The 25,803-nt window shown below is 39.7% G+C and overlaps 1 protein-coding gene across 4 annotated transcripts in view; it reads right to left on the bottom strand.

Annotated features, from left to right (window-relative positions):
* LOC135205507 (RNA N6-adenosine-methyltransferase mettl16-like) overlaps positions 1-25,803 on the bottom strand; it is a 426,335-nt gene that overhangs the window by 102,710 nt on the left and 297,822 nt on the right. For all 4 annotated transcript variants that reach the window (XM_064236270.1, XM_064236253.1, XM_064236244.1 and 1 more), the window contains exon 7: positions 24,213-24,303. In XM_064236270.1, coding sequence (XP_064092340.1) covers positions 24,213-24,303 — 91 coding nt within the window. The remainder of the gene's footprint in view (positions 1-24,212; positions 24,304-25,803) is intronic.

The raw sequence follows: 25,803 nt of genomic DNA on the forward strand, positions 1-25,803 counted from the left end.
GCCATCTGGAGTGAATACAGTTCGACTACTGAGGCACCACTGTACTTGATTTCAAAGATTTCCTTTTACACCATGCATCCTTTACTTCCTTGACATTGGATCTCTATCAGTTCTGGAGACTTCTTTAGGTCCACCACATTAAGCTTTTCATTTTACTCTTAAACTTCTCACATAAATATTTCATTACAAACACTTCATCAATATACTTATTCCTTATCTAATAATAACAATCTACCTCATTCAACACAACATTTCCAAGAACATTTGTGAATGTTATGCCTTTGTAATTCATTGTCACTTTTATCTCCCAGTCTCTTAGCAAAGTAACAAAAATTATTCTCATCTATTCCACTGAAAGCTTTCCCTCAGACTGACTTAATTTTACCCACACAAATCAGTCATCATCCAACTATATTAAGACAATATCAATCCACATCTTGAACCTGGGATATATCCGAGAGTTGGTTTGTGGTGTAACAAATTAGGTCTAGCAACAATATCTAGGGCATAAAAGTAAAAAAACACAAAGGATACCCAAAGAGCCCATTAAAATTATCTTTAAACTTGAGTTACAAATGAGTTAACAAAAAAGAATCCCTGTTGGACTTGCACATCAACTGAGGGAAGGCAATAGGCAATAATAAGAAATTCTTTTACTGATTAAAGCAAAGAACACAAAAAGGATTAAGTACAGGCAGTCCCCGGGTTACGACGGTCTCGGCTTACGACGTTCCGAGGTTACGACGCTTTTCAATTATATTCATCAAAAATTATTTCCATGGTTACGACGCATACAAACGCTGATCTGGCAGATGAAAAATGACACCAAAAATGCAAAATCATAAATATTTAAAGGTTTTTTGATGAAAAATGCAATAAGAATGAAGTTTTCACAGTTTTGAATGCACCTAAAGCATTAAAAGTAAGGTTTTCTTAGGATTTTTGACAATGTTCCGGCTTACGACGATTTTCGGCATACGACGCGTCTCAAGAACGGAACCCCCATCGTAACCCGGGGACTGCCTGTACAGAGGATGATACTCTTCTGTAACCCACCAAACTGATACAGTAGTGCCTGTCTGGTCTGACCAACATACCTTATGGAAAATCTTGAATATAAGTAGGGTTCATGTACTAAATATCTTATAACATACAGTGGTACCTCGAGATACGAAAGGCTCAACTTACGAAAAACTCGAGATGCGAAAGCCAAAGTGAAAAATTTAACGGCTCTACATACAAAAAGTTTTCAAGATACGAAAGGTTTCTGAAAGTTCGAGATTCGCCCGGATAACAATTTTGAAACTCGCGCCGCGCACCGCCATCTTAGTACTAGTAGACTCGCCACCATCCTCCTGCTCTCCATTGATTCTATGTTGCTAGTCACCACTATGAAGATCCTTCTCTCCTATTGGACAGCATCCCTCCCATCATGCATCTTATACGTACATGGTGGCGTACCTATCTCGGCCTCTTCGTACCAACATCTTTATCGTACGCACACAGCATTCGTTCGGTCCAACGATTTAGTTTAGTAACGTAAATTCGTTAGTGATTTCGTTGCAGTATTATTATCGTGTTGTGCAAAAACTTTGTGTAACTTATACGTAAATTATGTACAAGATAACGTAGTCATGGGTCCCAAGAAAGTTGAAATTCACGGAAAGAAGCGCATGCTCTCTTTGGAGACAAAGATGGAGATCATCAAGAAGTACGAAGCTGGTATGCGATTGAGTGTGATCGTGAAGGAATACGGCCGTAATCCGTCGACAATAGGGACTATCCTTAAACAGAAGGATGCCATCAAAGCAGCTACACCGTCGAAGGGCATCACTATTTTGTCCAGCAAGAGGACCCACGTGCACGACGAGATGGAACGGCTGCTCCTCGTCTGGATAAAAGACAAAGAAATCGCTGGCGATACGGTAACGGAGACAGCAATCGCCCACAAGGCCAGCGCTATTTTTGGCGATTTGATTGCCCAGGCCGAAGACGACGGAGGGGAAGGGACTTCAACGCCAACCCCACAGTTCAAGGCTTCGCATGGCTGGTTCGAGAAATTCCGTAAACGGACTGGCATCCATTCGGTGGTGCGTTATGGGGAGGCTGCCAGCTCGGACACGAAAGCGGCCGAAGCATTTAAGAAAACTTTCGACAAGATGATGACCAAGGAAGGCTACAGTTCTCAGCAGGTTTTCAACTGTGATGAGACTGGCCTTTTTTGGAAAAAAAATGCCTCGTCGGACGTACATCACGGAGGAAGAGAAGAAGCTACCCGGGCATAAGCCTATGAAAGACAGGCTTATGCTCGCACTTTGTTCCAACGCCAGTGGGGATTGCAAGGTGAAGCCCCTACTGGTGTATCATTCCGAGGCTCCTCGAGCCTTCAAGGCCCACAAAGTGCTGAAGGAGAAGCTTCCAGTGATGTGGAGGGCTAATGCAAAAGCCTGGGTAACGAGGCTTTTGTTCACCGAGTGGGTAAATCTGTGTTTCGGCCCGACAGTGAAGAAATTTTTGGAAAAGAAGCGCCTCCTCCTGAAATGTCTGCAGGTGTTGGACAATGCCCCTCCCCACCACTCCTGGCCTCGAGGAAGATATCCTAGCGGGAGTATTCCTTCGTTAAGATTTTTCTTCTTCCGCCAACACCACCCCTCTCCTCCAACCCATGACCAGCAAGTGATAGCGAACTTTAAGAAGCTGTACACGAAACATCTTTTCAAGAGATGTTTCGACATCACCGATACCACAAACCTCACTTTGCGTCAATTTTGGAAGGAGCATTTCGACATCGTCATTTGTATCCAACTCATCGACCAAGCTTGGCAGGAGGTTTCGAGGTCGAAACTTGAATTCCTTTGGTGGAGGAAACTCTGGCCTGATGCCGTATCCGCCCGAGAATTCGAAGGATTCGACGTGGGCGTAGCTGGTGCTGCAGAGTCCGAAACAGTTGGCGATCCCGAAACTGTTTTGGAACCAGATCTTGACGAGATCGTTGCACTCGGCAAGTCCATGGGGCTGGTCATCGACGAGGACGACATCAATGACCTTCTCGAGGAGCACCAAGAGGAGCTTACGACGGATGACCTGAAGGAGTTGGAGGCCATGCAACATAACGTCATTCAAGAGGAGTTCTCTAGCAGTGGCGAGGAGGAGGACGACGACCCTATGACAACGGCAGAAATTAAGGATGTTCTAGCAGCTTTTCATAAAGTGCAATCGTTTATCGAAAAAAGACACCCCGAAAAGGCTCACACAGGTCGTATGCTTGCGCAGTTCAATGACGTTTGCCTGAGTCGTTTCAGGAACATTGTGAAAAGTAGGCAGAAGCAATCTTCCTTGGCCGGATCGTTATTTTTTAAAGAGGCCTTGCAGCATTAGCAGGAGTAAGCAAAAAGGAAGAACCAAGTGATAAAAACAGAAAGTTGCAAAACAAAAAGGAAGAACCAAGTGATAAACAGAACGCTGAAAGTGGTGATGAAGTTAAAATTCTGTATTAAAAAAAAAAAAAAAAAAAAAAAACTACGAAAAAGTGAAAAAAAAAGTTAAAAATCAAAAAAAGAAAATTTTTTTTTAAATTTTTAGTTTTTTGTAAAGTTAAGTGTTACAGTTTTGTTAATGTGTTTCGTAAATTTTAGCTTTATAGTTTTCCTTAAATTTTTTATGTGTTTTCGTAAAGTTAAGTGTACGTACGTACGTACGTTATCTGCCGTTTGTCCTCCTCCTCCTCTGCCGCCACTTTCGGAGATAGCCTCACTCGAAAGGTAAGCTTCCACATTTTACGTACAGTATATTTCTTGTTACCATGAACACTAATATACACTTTATTTACAGGTTATTTTGCATTTTTTTATTAACTTAGGTATTGAATGGTCCAAATTGTTATAGTATTTCATTGTTTATAGGTCAATTTAGCTTTATTATGAAATTTACTGAGTGTTTTAGGAGGGCTTGGAACGGATTAGCCATTTTACATGTAAAATGTGGTCCAAGATACGAAAACCTCATGATACGAAAGGCGCCTCGGAACGGATTAATTTCGTATCTCGAGGTACTACTGTATTCTGTAAAAAAAAAAAAAAAAAAAAAAAAAAGAAAAAAAAAAAAAAAAAAAAAAAAAAAAAAACGATATTACTGCATTGCTGTTATGATGTATATAATTATAAATGTTGGTTGGATTTGACTATTATTTTTATATAAAGTGATTTAACAAGGGCAATCTATCATATCTCAAGACTCATAACAGCATTGCTCTTACATGAAGTGAAAAGGGGAGCAGGCAAGGTAATTCGAGGCACCAACGCTGACGTCGAGAAGGAGCAGAAGAAGCCATAATATTAGGTAAAAACAAACAAACACACTAAAGGAACGAAACGGGCAAAAACCGGGAAAAAGGGCAAGAGTGGAAAGAACCCAACTCTCGTCCCAAGGCGGTAAAGAAAGACTAGCGTAGATGTTCGGCGTTTGACCACACTTCACCCAATCTACGCATGCGTTGCCAGATAACACAAGATTCCTTGCTTTCATCTACTTTTTTACCAGATCCAGCTGGGCGCTAGAAATTATTCTATTGTTAAGACCGAGGGTTTGTTCGCATATGAACAATTAAGAAATTAAGCAGTTGAGTGGGGAAAAACCAAAGACAATGGATGAAAGGTGAAAGCCACAGACAATGTGGGGGGGGGGGGTTGGGGGGGGGGGTTAGGCAGCCTCTGCTTCTGCAACAGAAGGTATATTCTAAGTGATAACCCTATATATTTAATTAATAGTTACATTTTAGCCATATGAAAATACTATTGCATTAAGTTGATTATTTCACAAATATTATCTCCTTCACTACCAAGTGACAGGTATGTCATCTGAACACAAGCAGATATGTTACACTGTACCTCATAGTCCTTCCTTGGCAAAATTCTACAACAGCAATGTGTGCAGGGTTGACAGACTTCAATTTGTCTTTTACATCTTTCACATGTGCTTTGGTTCCTATCATGGAGGAAAAAATCCTGAAAAAGAAAAGACTATTAGGGAATGTTACTCAAACTAAACTGTTAATTTCAATACCAAAAGTAAAGACTTCTCAAGGGAGTTGCTGTATTATGTAACAGATGCACAGCAATTATGTACAGTGTTCTCCCTCTATTCACGGGGGATGTGTACCAGACACCCCCTGGAATAGTTAAAACCACCACTAACAATGCTTATAATTGCCAATCTTGAAAGTTCAGATACCAAATATATACCTTAAATAACATTCTACTTCAAATATACCTAAAATTACTAACCTATTACTGTATTAATCTTTGAGGTTATATTATTAATATAATTTCAAAGTCATCTTAAACATTTTACCATTAAAAATATATAACTACAGCCAATAACAGAGAGAGAGAGAGAGACCATTGAATGGCAACATCATATATCTGACCATCAAGAGTGAAATTATGAATTATTTCAGAGACAGAGAGAATAATAATGAAAAGAGAGAGAGAGAGAGAGAGAGAGAGAGAGAGAGAGAGAGAGAGGAGAGAGAGAGAGAGAGAGAGAGAGAGAGAGAGAGAGAGAATAACTCCTAGACTCTGACTCCTTCCCCTCCGCCAATTTCATATATCAAACTGTCATTTACTCCCCTGCCCACCTTCTTCCAAGTGGATAAAAAGACTGGGAATCGCTGCTTTTATTATCAATCTTATTAATATTTGAAAATTAGTTATAAGGTAAATAATTTATTTATACTACAAAACAAATAAACATACATATGTAAGAGGGAGAGAGAGAGAGAATGCTATTGTTATTGTTTAATCTCATTAAACTTAATATTATTTGAAAACTAGTACTAGATATTATTATTTTACCATAAAATGTAGTAATGCCCCTTAAAGATATACTTATACATACACTTCCAGCCCAAACAGAGGGCAAGAGTTACCACTATGACATACGTGTGGGGGAGAGAGAGAGAGAGAGAGAGAGAGAGAGAGAGAGAGAGAGAGAGAGAGAGGTTATCCTTATTCAAAAGAGTGAAATGGATAGATTATTGTATTTCTTTAAAGTATTATCACATATGAATTTTGAAATTAGTTATATTATTATGTGAAAATATTAAAAAACATATACACATGTACCATAGAAATTCTCTCATCTCAGTGAGAGAGAGAGAGAGAGAGAGAGAGAGAGAGAAATTGCATGATCTGGTGTGGGCAACACACTCCCCCTCCTATCACATTACTTGATAAATTTGACAGCGGTTGGACCCCAACCATCTCAGCTTGGCTACCTGGAGTTCAATGACAAGATGCGGGGAAAAATGGATTTTCTTTCATTCTTACATAATTTTTCAATTTATAAACTAAAATCTTGCTAATTCACTTTAGTATTTAATTTAATGAATTTATATTATTGCTGTTTACATTAATATTGATATCTGAAAATTAGTAAATCATTTATTTATCATACAAAAAACATACATCTCTGTGAGAGAGAGAGAGAGAGAGAGAGAGAGAGAGAGAGAGAGAGAGAGAGAGAGAGAGAGACCTTACCTTACCTTACAGACCTTACATCTTGTTCGGGTTGCCCCAGGTCCTCAGTGTGAGGCACCTCTAATGTCTACCAGAGAGTTGCTAGTGCATCTTCCAGTATATTTTGCATCTTCCAATCTTGGATGGTCTTAGATGCAGCTTAGATATTTGTCGAGTTTACTCTTAAACACATCTACGCTCACTCCTGATATATTCCTCAGATGAGCTGGCAATGCATTGAATAGACGCTGCATTGTCGATGCTGGTGCCTAGTGGATTAATGTCCTGTGTGCTTTCCGTTATTTTCCTGGTATAGTTTTGGGTTTTTGGGCACTATTAATCTACCTCTGCTTGCTCTTTCTGATATTTTTAGCTCCATGATGTTTTCGGCAATTCCTCCTATCTGTTTCCATGCCTGAATTATCATGTAGCGTTCTCTTCTCCTTTCTAGACTATATAATTTTAAGGATTGTAGTCTTTCCCAGTAGTCAAGATCCTTAACTTCTTCTATTCTAGCTGTAAAGGACCTTTGTACACTCTCTATTTGTGCAATATCCTTTTGATAGTGTGGGAGCCATATCATATTGCAATATTCAAGTGGACTACGAAAATACGTTTTATAAAGCATAATTATGTGTTCAGCTTTTCTTGTTTTGATGTCGTAACAACATTCCCATATTTGCTTTACAATTTGCCAATAGAACTTGCTATTTGATCATTGCATAACATGTTCCTATTCAACATCACACCAAGGTCTTCAACTGCTTCCTTATTTGTGATTGTCTCCTTATTAGGTCCCCTATATCCATATACTTTCCTTCTCTGTCTCCATAATTTATTGATTCAAATTTATCAGAGTTAAATACCATCCTATTTACCTCTGCCCAATCATATACTTTGTTAAGGTCCTATCTTCATCACAAGTAATTTCTCTACTTATTCTTGTGTCATCAGCGAAACTACTCACTACCGAGTCCTTAACATTACTGTCTATGTCTGTAATCATAATAACAAACAGTAATGCAGCTAACACCGTACCTTGTGGCACACCGAATATTACCTTAGCTTCATCCGATTTCTCATCGTTTGCAATAACTATCTGTTTTCTGTTGTGTAAAAATTCTTTTAACCATCTTCCTACTTTATCCACTATATTATGATTTCTAATTTTCTTCGCTAATATATAATGATCTACCTTGTCAAAAGCTTTTGCAAAGTCTAGATAAACCGCATCTGTTTTATTTCCGTTTTTCATATTTGTGATATGTCTCACGGTGGATTAACAGTTGGTTTGTGTACTTTTTCCGGGTAAAAAACCTTGTTGTCCTATATTAAACATATTATTTTTTATTAAATGTTTCATATTTTTCTTCATTATCCTTTCATACACTTTCATAATATGTGATGTTAGACTCACAGGCCTATAATTACTTGCCTCTAGTCTTGATCCACTTTTGAAAGTAGGGGTAATATATGCTAATTTGTGCCTCATCATAAATCTGCCTATCTACACTTGTCTAATAATAGTGCAAGTGGCTTTGCGATAGAATGAACTACTTTCTTTAACAAAATAGCAGGGACACCATCAGGCCCAGCTGCAGCTCCATTTTTAATTTCATTAATAGCCTGCACAATATCAGCTTTATTAATATCTCTGATAAATATTCACTATTTTCATCCTTTATTTCTGTATCATTATCTTCATTATCAATTCTAGGGGTGAATTCTCTCTTATATCTTTCTGCCGATATGTTGCATATTTCCTTTTTTTTATTCGTTAATCTCCCTTCAATTCTTAGAGGACCTATTTCTATTCTTCTTTTATTCATCTTTTTTGCATAAGAGTACAATAGTTTGGGGTTTTGCTTGATATTTACTAGGGTTTTTTCTTCCAAGTCCCATTTTTCATTTCCTTTTGATTGTATAATCTTTTGTTCTGCATTTTCTATCTTACTTTTTAGTTCCATCACTTTCCATGCATTTTTTTTTTTTTTTTTTGCATGACCTTTTTTCCACTTTCTGATTTTCTGGAACAAGATCCTTCTGTCTCTTGGTATACATGACTGATGCTTACTTTTCTTCTTCGGTATATATTTATCCACTATTTTCTCTAATATTTTATATAATATCTACATATTCACCCTTATATCATCACTTATGAAAATGTTATCCCAATCTTTGTTTAATTCTTCATTTATTTCTGACCATTTTATATTTTTACCGTAGAGAAGTTGTATTTTCCATATTCTTCCCACTTTTTCATTTCGTGCTTATCTCTGTTTTCACTTGCTTTGGAATGGACTATTAATTCTATGACATTATGGTCTAAAATACTCGCATTATAAACTATTATTTCTTTAACATAGTTCACCTCGTTCACAAATACTAGGTCTAAAGTATTTTCCTTTCTTGTTGGCAGGTGATTTATTTGTTGAATGTTGTATTCTAGTAGCATCTCTAATAGCTTTTTGAATTGCCTCTTATCTTCTGCACTACTATTACTCTCCTGCACTACTATTACTCTCTTTTTTATATGTATAAATACAACCACAATCTCCCATTGTTCTTTCCAGTCTAGAAAGGAAAGTTAAAGTCTCCAGATAGGAGAATAGTCCAGTCCTTGTGATTTCTACATATATCATCCAATTTTTCTATTATTGTGTCAAACTCTTTAGTATTAGGGGGTCTATATATTACAATGTTCATTAATTCTTCAGATTCAAATTCTACCGCTATTAGTTCACATTCTGAGTTACTATATTACTCATATATTTTTCCTTGTTTTTTGTCTTTCCCATACATCGCGGTTCCCCCTCTTGGGAATACCAGATTTCACTTATATTCATTATATCTATTTTCTTTTTAATTTGGGTTAGTTCTTCTAAGTACTCTATTTTTCTTTTTGAGTTACTCGTAACTAAACCCTGCGCATTCATCACTATGATGGTTTGTGTGTTATCTCCTTCATTTAATACGGGTAATAATGATTTTCCCATGTCTCTTTCCTGTTCTGGTATGTTGTTCTTTTCTTCATTTCCAGAAATTCTGACATTAAAAAATCCAACTTTTCTAAAATATTTGACCTTCCTTCATCATAATTATTCATTTTGTGTCTGAATCTGCAATTTTCTCCGTATCTGCAACATCCCCTAGCATCGTACACACAGTATTATCGCTTGTGAGAGAGAGGAGAGAGAGATGAGAGAGAGACGAGAGAGAGGATGGAGAGAGAGAGAGAGAGGAGAGAAGATGGAGAGAGAGAGAGAGAGAGAGAGAGAGAGAGAGAGAGAGAGAGAGAGAAAATTTAGCCTTGGTGTGTGTGAGTCAGACGAGCATAGAGGTGTAATCGGAACAAACTTGTTAGTCACAGGACATTGGCGAGACAGGAGAGTAGCAACAGCCTAAACACAGTTGCAATAGAAATCTTAAGACAGCTATAAACTTGCTGACCTGTGACCTCGCACCTCACTCACTCAGCTTCCATCGATTAGGAAGCTCCACCTTCAAGAGGAGGTATTAACATGTTAATTTAGCAAGCTCCACCTTCAAGAGGAGGAATTACATGTTAATCTCACCAAAAAGGGGACAAAAGTGGGGATTGTGGTAAGATAATAAGGTGTCAAGCCTCCACTAATGCTGACCCTGTTTGGGCGGACCTGGAACATACAACGCCTTAGGGGGTTAAGTCACGACAATTGTGGGGGTAGCTGATTGCAAAGCAGCAAAAACAAAGTAGAGAGGTTGGTACAAAGTAGAGAGGACCAACCGCCATCATACAGTAAAGAAGTAATACCTTTCCAGAGCATTATACAGGCGGCCCTCGGTTAGCGGCAGGGGATCCGTTCCTGGTCGCTGACACTAAGTGATTTTCAATGCTAAGCGATTTTAAAGCCTACAGCCGCCGCACACCTTCTTTCGAAATTCTAGACAACTTTTATTCTATGCAATTTGTTATTTGGGGTAATGGTTTTGGAGGTGTAGGATCTGTACACAGATATGTAAACTATCCCAGTTTAGATCTACAGAATTACTGTACAGTACATTAGTAGTATTATATACTGTAAAGTGAAAAAAGCCTAGCTTTAATCCTTTGGGTTTGGGTGTCTACAGTATGTAAAGATATAATAAGGTGTTATTATACAGGTAGCTGTAGTGTTCAAGTTACGATAATTCGTCTTATAATCCGATTTTATGAGAGACCAAATTACAATAGCCTAACTTTATCCCATCTTCTAGTTACATAAGTTCAAAAACAGCAAAAGAGAATGATTAAAGTATGGTTTTAACGTTATACTCGTTGCATAAACGTGTACAGCCATGAACAACCAAACGTGAAACGACTTTTTTTTTTTTTTTAAGTACAACCAAATTCGATAACTTCTGTTTGGCTTGTATTTCAATCATCATACTATAGTACACTATTACTGTAGTTGTTATAAATGACGTTATGTAGAATAGAACTGAGATATCTTAATGCAATAACTTTATTCGCTATAGATCAAAGATCAATCGGGAAATATTCTGTTAAATTTAAACCTAGTTATAACTGAAGCTGAGAAAACTGTTCACGCTGCTATTGACTATTATCGTGCATCAGCAACAAGGATAAAACTCCAGTAAACGTATGCCATCAAACACAACCGTAGATAAAATTGAGATAAAATAATTTTAATCAAAACTACTGGGCTTGAAAGAAAAATTTTACTGTTGGTTTCATGCCGATATAAGATAAATAACGCAAAGTTCGTATTATGATGATATAAAGGAAAATTGCGAACGGAATCCCATAATTTTTTTACGCAATAAACATGCCGCCAACGTAATCTGTTAAAAAAAAAAAGTTCACAATCACAACGAGACATATTCAATTCATATTTCCACCTAAAAACACGTCGTATGAGGAAAAATAACCTTGTCTCATGTAAGTCAAGTATCTAGATATTTGTTAATGCCAACTAAAAGCAAGAAAATTTGCTCAGAATTGCGTTAAAAATGGCAAAACAAACTTGTGTTTGCCATCAGCTGATTTGAAACCAAAACCATGGCCGCTCCGCAGAATACTAGCTTAGATTTGCCGTACTATTTCATAATACAATAATATGAGAGTACATGCAATATTATTGGATACAGTGAAGTACTGTATAACTTTTTAAAGGATTTATGGAAAAGATGCATAATTAATAAAATACACCATGCATTTTTCGAAACAGTGGCGGGCAAGAACGAACATGAAAAAACATCCTCTGACAATGTGGAGCGTAGTTACAAAGGCTGCCTTAATTTGTATCATATTTATGTACAAAAATAAAAATATTCTATACCTAATATATTTTCATATACATTTTCAACATAAGAGCATGAACATTTATCAAATCGACACATCGATCGCTAAATTTGCATTCTTTTTAACTCAATACTTTCGGAGGAGCGGCATGCAGCTGCTTACAAGAATGAACGTGAAAAACATCGTATTTGATACGTGAAGGGCAGTTTCAAAAGCTGCCTTAGTATCATATTTCTGCGCAGAATTAAAAATACCCTATACATAATACATGCATACACATGCTAACATTAAAGCATGAACATTTATGAAATCGACACATCGATCGCTAAATTTGCACTTTTTTTTAACTCTATATTTTCAGAAGAGCGGCAGGCAGCGGCTTACAAGAATGAACATGAAAAAACATCATATTTGATAACGTGAAGGGCAGTTTCAAAAGCTTCCTTTGTATCATAGTTAAGTGCATAAATAAAAATACCTATACGTAATATATTTTCATACACATTTTAAACATAAAAGCATGAAAATTTATATCAACACATCCCAAGCTAAATTTGGACTCATTTAACTCAACATTTTTGGCATAGAACAGCGTCAGAGGCATATATTTTCCCTTAATACCTATGTAATAACTCTCAATACAATTTTTTTAATATCATTTGCATAACCTTTATGTGCTGAACGGTATTTTCTACAAATGTATGTACTCGTTAGACATAACGGCGCTAGTGGCGCTGTTGACCGAAAATTGTGCCGTAAAAATACCTTAACATGCCTTATTTTTTGTAATGAATATATTTGACGACAGCCGTAAAACCGATTCACCGATGAGCGATTGCGCCGTTAACCGCGGGCCGCCTGTAGTGGTCCTAACTAGATTACCTAGATTTTTAAAAATCTTAAGTTGTAACTTGTGAAAGCTGTTAATTGTATTCTTTGCATTAGCAAAGAAAGAAAACTGCCCTTCGTCTCACTTGAACACTCCTGAGAGACTTGATACTACGAATCCAGACTACCAGTTGAGAAGAATATTAAAGTAAAGAAAGAAACACAGAACCAGAACAAATCATCCAGAAGAAAGAAACAAGTTAGAGAACACTATCATGAATCTGGGTGCAGAACAGCTGCCATTATGTAGTACATTTGTTTTTTCTACTAAAGAGAAAATTACTAAAGTTATTGTTATTAATTTTAGATATTAGAAGTTAAAAAGTGATCTTTTATTAGTACAAGTCCAAAAGTTCTTAAATGAGAACTTTAAGAAATAAAGCTGCTACTTGGTAGAGGTAGAAAGAGCAAAACAGATAAAAGAATGTGAGACACTTCACATTGCAAATACTACACCATAATTTCATTTTAACTGAGAGGTTTACTGATTAAACAAAAATAAAATCTAAGGTCAGTGATCAGGATAAAAAGAATCATTGAAATAAAAAGTACTATAAAAAACCAGTAGCAACAACAACATTGCCTGACAGGTCAGTTTCCGATCAACCTGGAAAACCTGTACTATGCCCCACTAACCTGAAGTACTCAAAGTCACCAATTGCATGCATGATTAATTTTCAGGTGGAAAATATTGCTGTACCTCTAAAGCAAATACAGTAGACCCCCAGTATTCATGGGAGATAGGGACCATATGCCCCCCATGGTAAAAATCCATGAATATTTGCTACCCCGCTCTAAAATTGCTTATATAATTGCCTATCTTGAAATTTCAAAAACCAAATGTATACTTAAAGTATTTGAGCTGCCTCATTATGCATCCCACTAGTTTCTGTGCCTTTTTTTCAGCTTTCATTTACTATTTTCTGGATTTTAATGACTCCAAGGTCCTCTTCTTGTTCTACACTATTCATGTCATTCCCAAGCCGCATGTAGTTGCATGAGGGTTGTTTGTTCCTATGTGTATGTGTAACACTTTACATTTATCCAAGTTAAAAGGCATCTGCCATCTTTTTGACCAATCTCATATTTTCCTTACATCATTTCTTAAATTTTCCAAGTGGAACCTTGGTTTTCGTGCGCCCAGGTTTTTGTACAATTCAGTTTTCGTAGACTTTTTCTAACAAAATTTTGTCTCGGGTTTCTTATGTTTCCTCGGATTTCGTAAACTCGGAAACGCACTTTCTGGGCCCCACCACATGACTAGGCCCTTTACTGAGCACCCAAACAAAGTATTTCATGTTCTCTCATAACCCATTCTGCTTTTGCATTTGTTGTTTTTTGTGCTATTTTGTGCTTTTCTATTCGAGGGCTCACTGCTAAATAACCATTATGGGGCCAAAGAAAATTCCAAGTGCTAGCCCTTCTGTAAAAATGGCAAGAAACACTATAGTATTTAAGAAAGAATCGTAGCAAAGTGTTGGATCGAGTTGAAAGCCGATCACAATAAGACACAGTAAGAAAATGCCTACAAGTGCTGCTGTTAGTGAATTCAATTCCAGCTGAGGCTGGTTTGAAAAATTCAGAAAACGAATAGTCATACATAATGTGCCTACTTCAGTGATTAAGGCCATGTTTGCAAAGTGGAGTGATGTACTAGATTTTGTGGAGAATTATCATCTCAACAAAGATGTTGTAATCCATGTCTCCAACAACTTTAAAGACAATGCTGTGTCCCACTTCAGGAAAATTTTAATGAGATGCCCGAAACAAATGTGTCACGACAGTTTTATTGTGCGACAGGGGTCCAGTGACTCTCAAGCTGGTCCTAGTGCCAGTAGAAACCAAAAAGATAAAGTAACTCCAGATAGTGCCAGTAAAAAACGAAGAGAAGTAAACCCAGATAGCTCCGTAATACTACTGAAATCCTTCTGGAGTGGTATTCCTCTTCCATACAACAACCTCTCCTCCTCCTCCTCCCCTTCTCTCCACCTTCCATACACTAACAAGTCCTCCATAAAGGTAAGAGTGATGATAAACGTTCATTATTCAATGCATTAGTCATTTATATTTATTTCTCATTGTCTTCTGCATGAAACGTATTTTAAAAAAGGGATTTTGACGTAGGAAAAATCTATTTCTGGGCGAGGAAGCCGTGTCGCCCAGTGAAATGTGTCCTCTTTAGCACTATTTCTAGTAAAATATTGCTATGATACCAGAGAACTGCTAAATTGGACATGTCAGAAGTCTCTGACTCGCTCACCTAAATAAAAGGTGTCGGTATAGAACTGGGGCGAGTGTTAAACACTACCACAGCAACCCCTCCAATTAGCCTTTTCCTCATCGAAAGACCCTGAAAACGGGGAGCCGACCTATAGGTCACACCCAGCTACCCTGTTGAAGGGGACTGCGGCGTCATACTTATCGATAGCAAAGAAGCTTGGTGCACAGCAAGGGGGGGAAAAAAAGGAAAAAAAAGGGGGGGATTTCACTGGGCGACACGGCTTCCTCGCCAGAAATAGATTTTTCCTACGTCAAAATCCCTTTTCTGGGCTCAGCCGTGTCGCTCCGTGAAATTGTACCAGAGAACACCAAGCTATACTATCCTGAAAGGAAAAATCATATTAATGAAATCAAAGGAAATAATAAAATAGTTTAGAATTGGAAAAAATACAATTTATTTACAAAATATACTATATAGCCAAAACATGTGGCAACATTTGCAACAAGTCACATACATAATAAAATAATTACAGATAATTTGTATGTACGTAAAACTATACACGATTATGCACTTATTCTAATAGCTAAGGCATTTGCTGAGATAGGTAAAATGTTAATGAGGCTGGCATAATTGAAAAGATTCATATGACACAAGGACGGTACTATAATGATGTAGCAGTAGGAGACACTGGCCTTCCTGCAGCTATTGCATGAAATTTAAGATCCATCTAAAGACTTAAGGTAGTGCTTTTTGAAAACCAAGGGTGACTTCCAACCAGTATACTTCTTCAGATCATCAAAGTCCATATATTTGAAGAAGTTAACAGAAGTTGCTATTGCCCGAATGTCATGCACCTTGGGAATGACCCTGGGCTGGCTTTCTTGATAAAATATAAAATCTGCTGCCTAATGCCTTTTAGAGATAGTGTACCACCATCTTTTCTAATGAAAAGGGGGCCTTCGGAATAGGTAGACGTCCTAGATAAATAGTCCTTAAGAGTTTTAACAGGACATAACGATGGATCCTGCGGAAGCGGGACAATCTTCCATGGAGACCACCTCATCAAGGGGTCTTCATTCTTAGCTAGAAATTGCTTATTTGGCGAAAGCAACACGTCCCCCGAGGAAAGGAACTCAAAATGCGCTTCATCTCTAGATAAAGATGACAGCTCTGATATTCTAGCACCTGAAGCTAGACTCAATAAGAACAGAGTTTTACGCAAAATGGTTTGGTAATCACATTTGAAGTTGTCTGTTTCCGAGGCTAACCTAAGAACATCATTAAGAAACCATGACACTGACGACGGTCTGTGAATGGGCCGTAGACGTGCACATGCCCTTGGGATAGAGGTGAAATAAGACTCGGTTAGATTGATACCAAACCCGAGAAGAAAAATCTTTTTCAGAGCTGACTTAGTGGTTGTTATTGTTGCAGCTGCCAAGCCTTGTTCAAACAAAGACCTGAAGAAGGTTATGGCCACGTTCAATGTCATTACTTTGATATTTGATTCTCTGAGGAACGAAGACAATTTCTTAACTGCTGAGTCATACTGGCGAAGCGTAGACTCTCTCTTGTCTGACTCCAAGAACAACATGTTCTGTGGATCAATGTCGCCTACTCTCTTACCTGCAAACTTCATGAAATCCATAAAGTTAGGGTTTTGTGAAGACCTGAGGAATCGAACACAGTCCTCGTTTGAACTTGTTGCGATAGTCTCAAGTCCGGGAGAGGGTGAGGGCGAAGACCTAGTTCCAGGAGAAGGGGAAACCAGTTGCTCTTGGGCCAGTGAGGGGCTATGAGAGCCACCTGACCTTCGAAGGATCTCCCCTTGTGCAGCACCTTCAGGAGAAGGTTCACTGGAGGGAATAAATAGATCTTCGTCCACTGGTTCCAATCTATGCTCAGGGCGTCCGTAGCGTATGCCAGAGGGTCCAGATTGGGGGCTACGTAAACAAGGCAGCTTGTGGTTTGCCTCTGTGGCAAACAGGTCTACTTCTAGACCTGGTACTCTTTGGCAAACCCTCTCGAAGGATTCTTGGTCCAGTGACCATTCTGATTCCAGAGGGAACCGACCGAGACAGGGCGTCTGCCACTACATTGTGGACTCCTGCCAGGTGAGTTAGCCGACAGATGCCAGGTGTTCTTGGCTGCTAAAGAAAAGATTGCTATCATCACGTGGTTCACATGACTTGACCTTTGAACCACCTCTGTTTATACAGTGTACTACTACTGCACTGTCGAGGACCAACCTGATATGAGTCTTCTTTGGAGGACGGAGCTTTTTTAAAGTCAGAAACACTGCCATAGCTTCCAGAATGTTGATGTGAAGGTGTTTTTAGGAAGTGAGGCGACCAAGTTCCCTGAACCTTCTCGTGCTGTGAATAACCTCCCCAACCTGTCAGCGATGCGTCCGTATGCACCACTAGGGACGGGGGAGGAAACTGCAACGGTAACTCCTTGGCTAGGTTGGCGGCCTTTGTCCATGGGCGCAGGCGTTTTCTGAGAATCAGAGGTATCCGGGCGAAACTTGTCCCGACACTTGGCATTTGCCTTCGAACGCCAAACTCGATTGATGTCCTTGAGCTTGGCTTTCAACAGAACGTCCGTGACTGAGGCAAACTGGAGCGAGCCTAGGATCCTCTCCTGATTCCTTCTCGAAGTCTCTTTGCACTTTAAGAATTGTCTTGTTGCCTTGGCAATCTCCTTTCTCTTTCCTGCTGGAATGGAAAGAGTGTGAGAATCCAAGTCCCAATGAATCCCTAGCCACTGGAACTTGGACTCCGGAGTCAACCGGGACTTGGTCCTGTTGATCTTGAACCCTAAATATTCCAGGAAAGACATGACCTTGTCCGTGGCTTCCATACATTTGCCTTTGTCCATCTCCCAGATTAGCCAATCGTCTAGGTACGCCACCACCAATATACCCTGGGATCTTAGCTCCTGCACCACTGCCTCCGCCAGTTTCGTGAAAACCCTTGTGCTATATTTAGCCCGAAGGGCATTACTTTGAAGGAGTAGGCTTCTTTCCCTAGTTTGAAGCCGAGGAATGGTCGGAAGTGCCGAGCTATCGGGACATGATAGTAGGCGTCTGTAAGATCTATAGAGGTGGTGACGGCCCCACGGGGAAGTAAGGTCCGCACCTGAGAGATGGTCAGCATTTTTTTTGAACTTGTCGCAACGAATGTACAAGTTTAGACGGGACAAGTCTAAGATCACCCTTCTTTTGTCGGTCCCTTTCTTTGGGACGCTGAATAGACGACCCTGAAATTTCAAGTTCTTCGTCCTGGAGATTGCTCCCTTCTGGAGAAGGTCCTTGGAGTAATCCATCAATTCCTGCGTTGGTTCCTGATAGAAGGTGATGGGTGGAGGAGGACTTTGATCCAACTCCAGCCTAGGCCTCTGGATACTATGCTTTTTGCCCAACTGCTGAACCCCCAACGATGACGAAAGAGGTACAGCCTGCCTCCTACCTGAGAAACTTCATTGAGATGATGAAGGCGGGATCCTCTGCCTGACCTTGCACCTCTAGCTCGCCCTTGGGGCTCTGGCTCCTCCGCGCTGGCGAAAGGATCCTCTAGCCCTGCCACCCTAGCAACTCCTTGGTAAAGGGGTGAAATGCCCGACTCTCATAGACCGGGTTAAAGCGGGCGACATTGAATACTGTGAGGAGACCTGTTGGTTAGACGCGGCGAAAGGAAGACAAATTGATGCTGTTTGCTGAGGCTGAGCCTTAGAAGTCGAAGGCTGGGATACCTGTTGAATTGGAAACAGCTTGTAGCACAGGATGCTGTTGCGGGACTTGGAAAGGTTGGAACTTCCTTTGCCTCTTCCTAGCCCTAAAACTGGAGGAAGAAGACTCTGATTTCCTTTTGAAAGGGATTCCCCAACGCAACCTGATGCTTTGGTTAAGACGTGATGCCTCGCTCTGAACCTCGGTTACTGCTGAAGCTGGGAAGAGATCTGCACCCCAGATTGAGGAAGCTAGAAGCTTGTTGGGTTCGTGCCTGATCGTAGCCTCAGATAGAACATGCTTCCTGCAATTTCTCCTAGCAATCGCAAAGTCGTACAAGTCACATTGCATGCTTAAAAGTAACGACTTCGCAATGACCTTAAACAGCAGCTCCTGAGCGTACTCCCGAGCCGCCGTCTCTGTCATCAACTAGGGAGTTAAGAGACCTTGCGAGACGTGTCTTAGCGTCAAATTCGGCTTGGATCAATGCGTCTGACAGCCTAGGAAGGCGTTCACTAAACAAGGTGATTGCACAATCTGGCTTCAGCTTGCCTATCGAGAACGTAGCTGGCAAATCCTCCCACAAATCCTCCCTACCTGGGAGTAGTAAAGATGTGGGATCTGTCTCCCTAAGCTGGGGCATGGGGCGGGTCTTCCCGAGTCACTGCCTGGAGTGTAAGTTCTGCTACCTTTGATGTAAAAGGTAAGGGGTTCGACATCAGTTGTAAACATGGTGAAAGGACTTTTAAAAGCTGCTACTCTAGTATTTGAGCAGTCCCACTCTTCTAGGCTCCGTATCCATGTTTGCTGAGCCTGATCTCTAGAAGGTATAACAGTCTCCTTGGGGACCTTATCCTCTCTAACCAGAGCTGCCTCCGTAAGCCTAACATAGCCTATAAATGGAGGCTGTAAACCTTCGGTGAAAAACTCGAAATCCTCGAGCCTACGTGTGCCGCAACCTTCTATAGTCAACATCCCATTGACAAACGGAGCGAAGTTAGCCACCCTCCAGGGATTACCGGGGTGGAAAGGAGGGAGCGTGGGCCCCACCCGTCAGGCATGCTCTGAGCTTGCATCAAGCTACTAGAAGGGGCCGAAACTGCCGACTCCTGTCTGAGACCTGCAATCAGGGAGTCCTGAGCACCTAACCTGCTAAACACTTCTTCAAACCTTGCTGCAACTGAGCTGAGTAAGCTACCAAGGCTACTGACCTGATTTTAGAATATTTGTGTTGAACTGGTCTTGGTCAACGGAAGGAGAATCATCCTGTCCCTCTTGCGGTACCTTATGAGGTATCCGGTCCCTAGAAGTTAATGGAATGGGACTGGTAGGGCAATAGGAAGAATTCCCTCCTTGAGACCTTGGGATTGAAGGTTTGGAAAGCGACTTTATTTTAGTTTTAATATGTGTATGAACCTCTGGTGACTGCCCAGGCCTTGGCATTGTCTCTGATCTGCCTTTAAGTGCAAGGTTTTACCCGCAGGTTTTTTCTTTAGTTTAGGAATCACAGAAAAGGAGTGCAACCTGGGAGGGGGCAAACCTCCTGTGAAAACCCATGAAGGAATTGGAAGTAGAAGGAGAGGAAGAATCAGAGTCACTCAAGGAAAGATCCCGGTTGAGTAACTAAGCTAGCCTCATTAACACTGTTACCTGTACCCGTGCCTAGTGTAACGTGCAAATCCTCAACCACTTCAAGTGAGACTTCCTCTAGTCCAAGGTCCAGCAATTCCGCCTCTTGCTGTTCAATAACTGAGTCTTGGATTGATTTGATAATAGGTGGCGCTACTTTTGGATCGACGTATCCGGCAGATTTTCCGGCTGGGAAGAGCAAAGTCGCCATATCTCGGGACAGAATATACGGCTTAGCCTTCCCTACGTTCCGTCCAAGCCCTCCAACCCAGATCTTGAGGGCGGAGAGTGCAGCATCCTTAATAGACTGCTCAGCCTGTAGTGCAAGGAATGTGTCAATACCAGTAAATTCCTTGAAACATTATTCTATAATTATTGATTAATCAATGTAATTTAATTTAAAGAAATTTTAATTGATCATTTATTTTATCTCATTTCAATATTTGTTTTTTTTTTTTTTTTTTACAATAAACATAGAGCCAGCAGTGCGGTAACTTACCGAAGAGGTAGCCTGATGTACCAAGTCGTAGCAGGCAAAACAGTTTTCATCGATGCCAGACCACGGAATCAGGAAGCAGCACTGCACAGGGGCGTGGCCCCGACAAACGTCATAGCCGCACGGATCTTGCAGAGCAGCACTACAGCCGGCAACCAGACACTGAGAGGCCTGTAAGTGCAATAAATATAAGAACAATGCACACACTTAATAGGATAATGGAATATATTTCTTTTCTTGTGTTTTTTGCATTCCGGGCATTCCGGGCTATAAAGAAAAGAAAGGGTATATAATTCATATGTTAACGTCCCGGGGACTGTGTAAGGAAAAAAACCACCGGAGTTATATACCCGGAGCTGTATGACCCGGAGAGGGGGTACACTAAGTAACCCGGGACGGCCACATGAACTCGCAAGTTCCGTGGCAAAAAGAAAATAAAAATAAAAATAAAATAAAGATAAAAATAATGATAATAATAAAAACTAAAATAACAAATATACTATCTCCGCCTACGGAACGAGTAACTTCCGTAAACATAACCCTCAATGACTTCGGGAGAGGCCGGAATCTAAACCCCGCCTTATGCGGAGAGGGAATGTTTTAGGCGGGTGGATGTAAGCTCCGGGAGTGAAAGAAGCAGAGCGCAACAATCCACGGAAGCCGAGGCTGAAACGCAGTGCGACTAACAACTCCGGAGGCGGTCGGCTAAGAAGCGACACTCCCTAGCCCAAGGTCCTGGGAGACCCACCACACCTCCCCCTCCGCTGGTGGGACCAGCCGTCAGCGACAAACAACGAGAGCGGCACCCAACTACGGGGAGTCCCACGAGAGGGGGAGGGAGGGAGGGCTGAACGGGGGGAAACGATCACTTGACCAGCGAATCCCCGCGAATAAAGGATCACGAGGAAAACGCAGGCAAAGCCTATGAAGGCTAGCTGCCGACCGAACACCCAAATATACATAGACAAAATAAAATCAATTACTTAAAGCTAAGGGAAAAAACATGATTTAACAGGGGTAATGAAAATAAGGGGCGAAAAATATAAAACGCAATGGAGGCCACTCGATGAGAGTGGGCGCAACAAGAAAAAATTACTTGCTTACCGACAAAACGAAAACAAACGGTAAGCTGACGAAAAGAAAAAGGGGGAATTCTTGAATGGAAAATATCAAACTAAAATAAAAGGGGGAGGGGGGAACGGTAGATAAACATCGAAGCACGAAACAAAGAAACGTGCACGAACGCCGACCCCTTGAAAAACAGGAAATCATGAAAATAATAAACGTAGATCAAACAAGATCGACAAAGCAACTGCCACCCAAGACATAATAAAATATATACTGAAAATATATACTGAAATATTATAAGTCACGAGTATATAAATATAAATATATAGGTACTGAAAGAAGCCCGCTCAAAATGGTACAAAACAATGGGAACGACGTAATGGCGGCTCGCTACCGCTCGCTACGGGAGGAGACGCCTAACAAAATCCTAAATAAAGGCAAAACGAAAGGCAAAATCACTCCCTAAATACAGAAAAGGGCGAACCAGTACTTAACTGGGTGAAGAGGCAGATTGACGATCCATAACGAAAAAGAATAAAGAAACTAATAAAAAGAACAGATAGCTATAAACAAGCGTGCAACGCTGGGAGGCTATCGATAAGAATGACGCCGCAGTCCCCTTCAACAGGGTAGCTGGGTGTGACCTATAGGTCGGCTCCCCGTTTTCAGGGTCTTTCGATGAGGAAAAGGCTAATTGGAGGGGTTGCTGTGGTAGTGTTTAACACTCGCCCCAGTTCTATACCAACACCTTTTATTTAGGTGAGCGAGTCAGAGACTTCTGACATGTCCAATTTAGCAGTTCTCTGGTATCATAGCAATATTTTACTAGAAATAGTGCTAAAGAGGACACATTTCACGGAGCGACACGGCTGAGCCCAGAAATATATTTTTGGGGAGCTGGAATCCATTAATGGGAACTTTGTTGTGGTTTTAGTACATTTTGGATTTTGTGGGAGGTTCCACTGTATTTGGGTCTGTTCCATTACACCTAGTTTGGTGTCCTCTGAAAATTTGGCCACCCTGCTAGTTAAGCCTACATCAATGTCATTAATATAAATAAAAACAGTGGGGCAAGAACGGAACCTGAGAAACTCTGCTTGTCATATCTGCCCATTTTGAATCTTCAACATTCATTATGACTGTTTTCTATTAGTTAGCCAGTCTTTGATGCAGTCTGCTATCTCCTATAATTCCTAAAGCTCTAAATTTTGTCATTAGTTTCTTGTGTGGAAATTTGCCAGAGGCCTTTTGGAAATCTAAGTAGAGCATATCTATTGCTTTACTACTGTTGTAAATACCAAGCATGTTATGAATAAACTTATAGAGGTTTGATAGGCAGGATCTGTTTTTCCTGAAGTCGTGTTGACTGTTTAACAAGTTTGTTTCTATCAATGTGATCCACAATTTCATCTGCAATTATGGACTCAAAAAATCTTACGAGGGACTGACGTTAGACAGATTGGTCTATAATTTCCTGGCTCTTCTCTTGAAGATACACACACATTAAACATAATACTATTTGAAAATTAGTAAATTTTTTATCATAAAAAATGTATTTAGTCCTTAAAATAACATCAAAATACGGTAATTAGTAAATAATATCTCGATGAAAAAGTCTGCGAATTGCCAAATGTTTTGCAAAAAATTTTTAAATAGGTTCCACAGAAAAATCCACATTAGGTGAGTCTGTGAATCTTGAGAAAGCAAATACAGGGGTTAAAGTGTAAGCTAACTTCAAGAATAAGCTGGTTACTGCAACCTGGGTCTTCCATGAAATGTGTACAGCCTCTCCTTTTTCATAAGAAGCTATTAAAAAAGTTTTTAAACATAAGCATACCAAAGACATCCTTTGGCAACAGTTCTATCATTTCTTGTGTTGCCACACCACTATGGCACTTATTCACCGTTAACAAATAAAAATAATGGACTGTAGCATAAATGACAATTTTATAACTGGCAAAGGAAAGATTAGGGCTATCAACATCAATGAGCACTGATTATGTCATCAATACATTGTGTGGCAATTTACTAATGATCTTCAAAGTCTGCTCATTCACTCTCTAAACATACCTACACACTAGTTATGAAAACTCCCCCAACCTGAATATTAATTCATCTGTTATATTTCCAAACATCAGCAAAAAACAGTACGCCGCATGCAAAACTAAAATTACAATCAAATATGAAAAGACAATTTACTTCTCATAAGACAGAACAAGACAGGAAATTGAATTTACCCACACAAAAAAAGCAAAAAAATCTAAATGACTAAACCACACATAGGCTTCTACAAGTTAGTTTTGGTTCCTTTCACAGGCTAAGAAATATTTTGAGAAAAAAGACTACTGTATTTCAAGGAGAAAATGATACTTTAAACTTACCTTATTTTTTCTTTGTAGAGAAAACTCTCATCTATCATCTGACAAATGAAGGAAACTTCACCACCTTCTGTAACAGTTTCTTGAACAGCTCCTACAAATAATATGGAAATCATAAAGTTAAAATGAATTAGCAAAGGAGTAACAATAGCAGAATCATACTCAAATATAATTTTTGCACCAGTCCAAACACACTGATGCTTACAAGAGCTTCAGTTCAACACTGCACAAGAATTATAGTGATTAAAAATTTCATAAAGGGTAAAGGAAGGGAAATAAATCTTAATTTAAAAGATATATAATCTATAATGTTCTATTTTTTGAACAGTCAATATTAGCTATACTGGGAACAATAATAATGACTCTGCTACTCTATGCAGCAGAAACACAGCCACTGACAAAAACACTGGAGGGGATTTTACAAAAGTGTTACTGAAGAATGCTAATATCAATGGCCAGTGTATTATGATCATATTATAAATTAAGCAGAGATATGGCATCATGTGACTAGAAAACAGACAGATCTACAAAACTGACATGGTCTGGGCATGTGATGAGGAGTGAGGAACAGTTGGTCAGAAAACAAATAAATTTGGTAGCAGCGAGCAGGACCAAGACCAATTAGAAGGCACATTAAATCACAGAAAATGGACACAGGTGAAGGACTAAACAACCAGGTTTTGATGTAGAAAAAAACTATTTTTGGTAATCGTTGAGTCCTCAAAGGATTTACCCTCCATGGTGTGTGCCAGTGCCCCACGGTGATCAGACTAATATCAAAGAAATATCTTTTAGCCTGGTCTTTAGCCAGGTATTATGCCATAATAATAAATACTATGACAAGTGAAAGAGTATAATGGACTCAAAAGACAAGAAAGCATTTTATCTTGTCTTCAGCAGAAGCCATACCAAATTTCCTATGTCAAAACCTGTAGAAGTGACTATTGCGCCTAGGCACTGGCCATCTTGTTTTATGCTCAGCCCAGCCAAAGACCAAGAATTCATTACTCTGTTAGTCAACGCAGGATGTACCTTACCCAAATCCCATGGTTTTTCATCAGGGAAGTGGGAGGGTTTTGAGGATTCAACAACTACCAAAAATAGGTTTTTCCTATGTCAAAACCTGTTTTTTTATAGCGTAGTCGCTGTTCCATCCTCAAAGGAGCATTACAAAGAAATTGACAGGTGACAAAAAACTTAAGCTCACAAAATTTCATCCTAAATATCTCAAAGTTTTAAGATTAAATCATTTCAGGTCCAATGTCAAGCCACTAGTTTCGGTAAAAAAGATAACGAAAACACATAGGATATACTTTTAGCATAAACTTCTATGGTGACTTACCTAAGTATGCTGGGTATGGTTGCGACCTTTACGCACCTTTCCCAGTGATAGTCAACATACCCACCCATTATGGAGACTCCTGGTTTTCTGTCGTGGTGTCTATGGGGTCAGGACTAACCATACCACCTACTGATACACGGTGCATTCGAATTTATTCCAGTTCATGGCAGTAGTGTTTTAAGAATACTCACTCTGATGACCACCCAGTACACTCAGAAACTTCTTCAAATGATACACTTCTGAAAAAGGCCA

The sequence above is a fragment of the Macrobrachium nipponense genome, chromosome 11 (assembly GCF_015104395.2).
Source record: "Macrobrachium nipponense isolate FS-2020 chromosome 11, ASM1510439v2, whole genome shotgun sequence".
Classification (NCBI taxonomy): domain Eukaryota; kingdom Metazoa; phylum Arthropoda; class Malacostraca; order Decapoda; family Palaemonidae; genus Macrobrachium; species Macrobrachium nipponense.